Raw genomic sequence first — 8,304 nt, forward strand, 5'->3', positions numbered from 1 at the left:
ACAGATTTGGGAACTTTTTGAAAGAGACCATCAAGAAACAAATAAAACCATGACTGTACATATTACACTTTAAGTCAGACATTTGAAGTAAGACTTAAAATGTAAGTTGCATTGCATTTCATTTCTTTAGAGGAGAAAGAGCATCGAGAAAGCAAAGCAGGCAAATGAACACATAATGGGATACTGCTGGTGCACATCAGCTTGTCAGGCCATAGTAACCTGGTCATAAAACTAAGTCCTTGCAAAGTGTACATAAAAGCTCCTGTACTTGACTTAAGACTCTCCCTCTAAGGGTACTTAACCACATGTAACTGACCAAATTGGTTTCCAGACTGATTTAAAGAATCTTCTCTGTAGATAAGTCATAATATGGTAGAATAACATAGAATAGAGTTATTTTATGATATCTATAGACTTAATTACATTTAAAACCTCGGAAATCAAAATATTTATGATCTTTACCTGTCTAAGCATTGCTTTAAAGGCCATGAATCGAAGCCTCATTGTAAGAATTTCTCCAGCTTTGCCGAATGTGAAACCCTATTTGAGAAAAGGTACAATACTGATCACACTATTACATTTTTTGTGTTTATTCAGTAAATGTTTTAGATACATGGTCTCTGCATTGTCAAAGTACAAAATCTTGCAGTCCTGATTGCACAAAGCAAATGTAAAAACAGGTTTAATATTCATAAATTCTAGTAGGTTCATGGTACAGACATTCAAATATTTCTCAATATTATATAGAGCATAGCAATATTTCCCTGCACTGCTTTACCAGTATGCTTCAAGGAAAAGATTCCTAATCAACCCTTTGACTTCATTTGTCTGAGCTGACCTAAGTCAGATAAAGCAAGCAGCTTTTAGGCCACTCATTTTAGGTTAAAGAGGTCATGAGGAAATCTGGGTTCACTGAAGTCAAACACAAATTTCCCATTGTCTCCAATGGCCTTGGGATCATAACAACCTGACATAGCTATCAGCAGTAATACATAAGTGATGCTTTAAAACGAATTGAACATATTTTTAGACAGATATCAATTAAACAAGATACAAAAAGGAATATGCTGGTTAAAATTTGGGGAGGAAACACTCTTCCTACATTTTAGTATGACATCAGTGTTTATAATTAGCTTTGTTTAGCTCACTACCACCTTTATGTGATTACAAATATTAATTGTTTGGAATCTACATTTGTGAAATTGCATACTCTTAAAATACACACCGCAGATGCAACTGTAGTATGTGATACTAAGAAAAATTACTCATATTTCAAGCAGCAAACATTTCACAGTTAACTTTTATGTTATCTTTGCTGTTCTCCTATACTGTCAGTAAATTCGCACAAGTATGTGACTTAGAAAAAATCACAAAACGACATCAGAGAATGGGCAATATATGAAGAGATGATAAGAATTTTTTAATTTTTTTTTCATTCTCACTAATTTGGGGTTGTTACATCTCAATGAACTCTTCCCACTCATATTTAAAATGTTATCTGAGCATTTACATATCGAGCAAACCTGTCATAACCATCTACAACTCAGTCTTCTATACTCAAGGCCTTTTTGCATACATATGCAACAAGACAATTCCATAAATAAACCAGGAGCTGTTTGAAAGAGAGTGTTTATGCTGCTGTCCCAAGTGCACTTTGTTATTTCACTGTATAGGTTCATTTAATGGCTAAAACTATACAAACATATTGAGAAATTATAAACCAGACTATATATGAAAATATTCAAATACTAAAGTTTGCACCTGTGTGATCTGTGTGATTACCTTTTTTTTTTTTTTTTTTTTTTTTTTTTTTTTTTTTACTGTGACACTGTTGCAGCAGTTAGACACATATAAGAATCAGGGTGAAGTTAAAATACTTTTTTTTTCTGCCTGGGAATAAGTAGTGGATGTGAAAAGATAACTTGAGACGGCTATAGAGATCAGTGAGAGCAGGGGATGGGGTATTACTGTTCAACCATTGGTATTTAAGCAGGCCAGACATCAGCATGGTGGGTGTTACCTGAGGAACTGGGCCTGGGAATCTTTTTGGGGGCTCACATAAGAATTGAATAGGGAAGGGTTTAGGGGATTAAAGAACTGGAGGGCTAAGGCAGGGCAATGGCAGCTTTACAGTTACTAAGAGATTCAAATAGGAGGGCTTGAGGGTGAGAAGGGACTGGTATAGTGCATAGGCTGGAGGGGCTGGCCATTAGGTGGCAATGGAAAAAAAGAATGAGAGAATCCATAGTTGCATGCTGAGAGGAAGGGCGTAAGTTCTGAAGTTAAGAGGTCACAATAGGTTGGAAGGTCTCTAACACATGAGAAGCTCCAGGTCAAAAAAATTTCAGCACAAGGGATATCAAGAACCATAAATGTGGGTTCTGGTTTGAGTTGGAGACATGTATTAAGAAGATATACATTTTTAGCATATTTCAGATATCGTTTCTAAAACATGATGAACATTATAATAAAGCTAAAATAATAAAACATACCTGAAAAAAGAAAGTAAAAAAGGAAATTATCCCAACTACTAAAAACAGCACTGAATATAAGTTGCTCTTTTCTCTTAAAATGGTCTTGTCCGTTTCTGAAAAAATCTATAAAATAATATTTAAAACAACATTTTTAAAATCAACTAATAATCTAAAATACTCAATAACTATGTTTGGTAGTCATCTGCAGTAATGTAAAATTTGAGCATATGTTACATATGATTATAGGGATAAGAAGCAAATTTCAGGTTGCAGCAAGAATTTTAGAATTTTGTAAATATCATATAATTCTTCAGATTTTTGTAATAGTGCTTCATCCAGTCCTCAGCTTCATTATGCAGTGATTGTTTAAGACCTGGTTTTATTAGAAATAAATTTTGTGGGCTTTATAGTTCTTTGCATGTTTTATTCAAACTTACCCCTATAATTTCTGAAAATATGATTGAAAATGCAGGTTGTAAAGCTCCATTGATAATTGCAGACAAAGTTCCAGCTACAAAGTACGGCCATTCAGCTTTGTTCAACTTCATAATTTTCAAAAATGAAACTGGAGGTAATTCTTCATCCTGAAAAACTTTAATTCTGTTAGGACAAACATGTATGTATTCGGAACAATATGGAGAAAAAGAGAGATTAACAGTCTCTTATTCCCAGAATCTACTCTGGGAAGTCAAAATACATACTTTTAAATAACACGAATAATTAACTAATTGTACTTTTTTAAAAATTCTTTTAATACAAGGAAGAAAGAGCTGTTATCACATTTTAGTTTATCTATATAATTTTCACTGATCAATACTCTTGGTATTGGTCAATGGGGACTGAACTATTCGTTCTGGGCATATTACTGTGTGTAATCCATAATTAGATTAATTCAAGTAATTGTTCATTAAGGAATTTATGAAAGCAAAGTATTTGCTCCAAATATGAATGCAATCATATTTGTTGTATGGGTTTTTCATAAGGTTTGTTGTAAGAGTTGCATGTTGGGACAAACTTTCTGTTTCTGATCCAAAAAAATGAGTTTATCTGTGTCTGTATGATATGCAAATAGATGTAAGTATATTTCTTTTATAGAAAATTGATTTGTAAGAATAAACTCATCCTTGTCATAGATTTTTAAAGTCCCATTTTATTCGTAAAATCATTCATGGTGAGAACAACAAAACAAGTTGTTTTTTCACCCCTTTTCAAATGCCTCCTTCTTCTTGTACCTTTCCAGAGCAGGAGAATTAATTTAATTTCAACATACTTTGTTGAAAGGAATCAAAGCTCACTAACAGTTCTGCAAGACACTTACAGGTGAACTACTTTTTTCATCAGGATCATAATTTTGTGCTCCTGGATTTTTCATGCTTCTCCGCGTTGATCGTCTTCTCAATCCTTTTGTTAAGGATTCTTCAAATTCTGGTTCAGATTCACTTTTTTTGGCACTAAGTGCATTCTCATCTTTTTCTGATGAGGGAACTTCAGCTTCTATTGCCTAAAAGAGGGAAGAACATGATGCTAAGATTAATTATGCATATATTACTTTGAACTTTCAAAATTATGAGGTAATCAAAGTAAAAATAACTTTGATTGTTTCAGTGGAAAGAGATATGGGGAAAACAATACATAATGCTATAAGCAGATATGAAAATCGGTATTATATTTCAGTAGATCTCTATCTTCAGAGCTTGATTTTAATATATATGAGTATCCCACCTCTAAAGAAAATACTTATACTAAGCGGCGGGCAGGAGAGTGGAAGTAGCTGCTCTTTTCTTATGAATTAACTCATAATAATGTTTTAAACTGAGTGTAAACCATTTGCACTCATCTTAGGATCTTTTTTAATTAGTTCTCAGTGGATATACTGTTTATTCATGAAGCAAGAAAAAAATAGCACTCTTCAGTGTAAAACACTCTTAACAATTCTTGACTTTATATGTAACGAGAAAGTTCAGGATGGAGCAGTTCAAAAAGAGTTTTTGACTGAAAAATCTGAACAGTCTGGAAAATAACCCTACTTTTGGTGGTAGTATTGCCAGTGTCTTTGACAGAATAAATAAATGGCTACCCACCATTAAGTTATTTAATAGTAATAGGATAGTTGCCCTCCTGATATAAATAACTTTTTTACCTTTCTTTCAATTTTTTCTTATTTTCCATCATTTTTTATTTTCTTTACATTTTATATTTCCTAATTTTTCCCATTATCGCATTTGCTTGAATACAAAGTGACTTTGACTCTAAGGTGAGCAAATGTCTTCTTATAGTTATTTTAAGAAGAAATATTTTAATTGACCTCGTTTACTCTTTTTAGTCTGACATACTGAGATAACTGTTTCCACTTTCTTAATGGGTGTGGTGGTTATGCAGTAAAACACCAGTGACAGAGAAAGCTACAGTGAAGCTCAACTATAATCTAACTATCACGTGGGATATTGGGATATGCCAAAGTATTTTTTTCTTCACTTAATAACTAATACATTTATGATATTTATATTCATTTCCAATCTCTTTGTTTCTGGCAACGTAACTTTAAAAATGTACATGTTTTTGCACTCAGTATAGCTGGATTATTTTTATTTTTCTCTTACGCCTCCACACGTTTTTTTCTTTAGAAATAAATTCAGTATGAAGGATTATAATTAAACAGCTTAAAATATGCATGCTCCAGTATCTATCTAGTATCTACCTAGTATGCCTCCAGTATCAGCTATTGTATTTTACCTTTTTATCGTAGGTTAAGGACTATGGAATAATAGGCCAAACAAATAGCAAACTACTGTAGTCAGCTGCTCTGCATTAACTGCATAAAAGAAAAATCTAAAATAATCTTTTAAGTTAAAAATCTTACAGGATTAAAAATATACTATCCTGGGTTTAAATAGGTCTGGTATCAAAACTAGTGGTCTTCTCTCACCTTTCAAAGTTCATATTTTTTTCCTGTTAACACAATATACCACAGAATTACCCACACTTCTGATAGCATAAAATAACTATGGGCATGGAATACAAACAAGAAAATAAGGCAACAGCTAGCAAGAAAAAAGTACCTGCATGTTAACAAGTTTGTAGTAGATTCCCTTTTTCTCAAGCAATTTAGAATGATTCCCTTGTTCTGTGATAATTCCATCTTCAAACACAGCTATAAGATCTGCATTTCGGACTGTTGACAGTCGATGAGCTACTACAACTGTGGTGCGTCCTTCCCTTGCCTAGAAATAACAATATTTGATATGAGTATTTCTAAGCATATTCAAAAACTGTTCATCTTCATATTAGAGTTGAATAAGACCTAAAGGAAACATTAAAATGGTTCACAGAAAAATATAACTTTAAAAAATTTTGAAAAAACAGATTTCAATGAGTACTTTAAAACCAAAATATAATCTTTAGCTCGAGAATTAATATCAGAGACAATCTTTCACTGTGGCACATAAAAACATCAAATTTTGACCACAAATACCTAAAATCCCTCAATATTTATAATTTTAGAATATTACAATGTTACAAATCTTAAAATTCTAAAAATGCTTCTTTTTATATTTAAGCCCATAGTTGTTCATTTAAACCTTAAAATCTGTGAAGGATAGTTTATATTCAGAAGCATTAGAAAATATTTCACACTGACATTTAAAAAATGTCAGTATTTTAAGCTATAAGTCATTGCCAATGGTTCAGTGAAAATAAAAATCTTCACAATTTCCTGTGAAATACATTTCAACTAACTACCTATCTTTGGATAAGCCTATCACACATAATGTTTCAAATATCACAGCTTGCTGTTTTAGTTACTAGGCTATATTAAAATGATCAATCAACTTCTAGTTTAAATAATCAAAGTAATGATCCCAAGCAGTGGAATGTTTTTGCAACCTGGATGGAGTTCATCTTCGGTTGTGTCCCTCAAGGGTCCATACTGGGACCCAGACAGTTAAACATCTTTATCATTGACATAGATAAGTGGGATCAAGTGCACACTCAGCAAGTTTGTGGATGACACCAAGCTAAGCGGTGCAGTTCACTTGAGGGAAGGGGTGGCATCCAGAGGGACCTTGACAGGCTTGAGGAGTGGACCTCATAAAATTCAACAAGGCCAAATGCAAGGTCCTGCACCTTGGTCAGGGCAATTCTCAGTATCAGTACAGACTGGGGGATGAATACCAGGGAAGTTGTGGATGCCCCATGCCTGGAAGTGTTCAAGGCCAGGTTGGATGAGGCTTTGAGCAACCGGATCTAGTGGAAGGTGTCCCTGCACATAGCAGGGGGGTTGGAACTAGATGATCTTTGAGGTCCTTTTCAACCCAAACCATTCTATGATTCTATGATTCTATGAATAGATTGAGAGCAGCCCTGAGAAGGACTTGGGGGTAGTGGTGACAACAATGTGCACTTGCAGCCCAGAAAGCCAGCTGTATCCTGGGCTGCACCATAGAAACGTGGCCAGCAGGTCAAGAGAGATGATTCTCCACCTCTGCTCCACTCTCATGAGACCCCATCTGGAGTACTGTATCCAGGTCTGGGGCCCCCTACATAAGAAGGACATGGACCTATTGGAGCAGGTCCAGAGGAGGGCCATGAAAATGATCAGAGGGCTGAAATACCTCTCCTGTGAAGAAAGCCTGAGAAAGTTGGAATTGTTCAGCCTGGAGAAGTGAATGCTCTGGGGACATCTTATTGTGGCTTTTCAGGATACATAGGGAGCTTCTAAAATAGGTGGAGAGAGGCTTTTTACCAGAGTGTGTAGAGACAGGACAAGGGGTATTGGTTTTAAATTGAAAGAGGGTACATTTAGAATGGATATAAGGAAGAAATTTTTTATGAGGGTGGTGAGACACTGGAACAGGTTGCCCAGAGAAGTTGTGGATTCTGCATCACCGGAAGTGTTCGAAGTCTGGTTGGACAGGGCTTTGAGCAACCTGATCTAGTGGAAGGTGTCCCTGCCCATGGCAGAGTTGTTCCACTAGATGATCTTTAAAGGTCCCTTCCAACCCAAACCATTTTGATTCTGTGATTCCCTAGGTCTTCTGCAAAGGTTTATGTTAAATTTGTAAGATAATGTGACCAAGAAAAGCTAGACAAAAAAATAACTTCTCTATGAAATGTTTCTGTTAGTAATTCTCCTCAAGCTATCTTTGTCTGTCCAACAGAGGCGGGAAGTATTACGGTTCTACAGCAGAATCCAATTGAGTAAATTCAGAATACCATTTGGAGGTAGAGCCCCAAATATATTAATTTGTGTGAATGCCAATATGAATACAGAGACTCCTGAGTTGCACTAGGGATCAGCTGTCCCTTAGTGAGACAGCTTTACATTAAGAAAAAAACAACCATCTAGAACCATTCATGTTAACAGAAGCAAATGTTTCCTTGGAGTGTTTCCTGCCAATTCACTGCTACAATCACGACATGCTGTTAGCGCTTACTTTGTCTGTTACACTTCAACACAAGTTAATTAAGTAGACAACAATATACATGTCTGTAAGACAGGTAATTGAAGGGGTTGGTAATTACACCAAGAAAAGCTTGATTTAAGCTTAATAATGCAGAAAATATAATTCCATCTTCTCTATTGAAACAAGATTCCTCTCTGTAATACCTGCAGGATCTCAAAAATTCTCTGTACAGAGAATATTTGCCAAATTCAAGTTTACCTTTAGTGTTTTAAGGGTCTCTATTGCTTGCAGCTCTTTCAACAAATGTCTAGAAAAAAAAGTAAATATTAAGCTGCTGCTTACCTGCTTCATGTTAGAACACTACTAACCTTGTCCAGTGCTGCCTGCACAACTGATTCACTCTCAGTATCCAAAGCTGATGTTGCCTC

General features: G+C 34.9%; 1 protein-coding gene across 1 annotated transcript; it reads right to left on the minus strand.

Annotated features, from left to right (window-relative positions):
- Nucleotides 1–462: 462 nt before the first annotated feature.
- Nucleotides 463–8,298, minus strand: LOC104463380 (multidrug resistance protein 1-like; the record flags this gene model as incomplete). Its single annotated transcript, XM_010075688.1, has 6 exons — nucleotides 463–540; nucleotides 2,493–2,597; nucleotides 2,912–3,058; nucleotides 3,793–3,975; nucleotides 5,534–5,695; nucleotides 8,245–8,298. Coding segments are annotated over 6 exons (729 nt in total), but the record flags the coding sequence as incomplete, so codon positions are not given.
- Nucleotides 8,299–8,304: the final 6 nt, after the last annotated feature.

This window comes from Pterocles gutturalis, unplaced genomic scaffold, assembly GCF_000699245.1.
Source record: "Pterocles gutturalis isolate BGI_N339 unplaced genomic scaffold, ASM69924v1 scaffold45317, whole genome shotgun sequence".
Taxonomy (NCBI): domain Eukaryota; kingdom Metazoa; phylum Chordata; class Aves; order Pterocliformes; family Pteroclidae; genus Pterocles; species Pterocles gutturalis.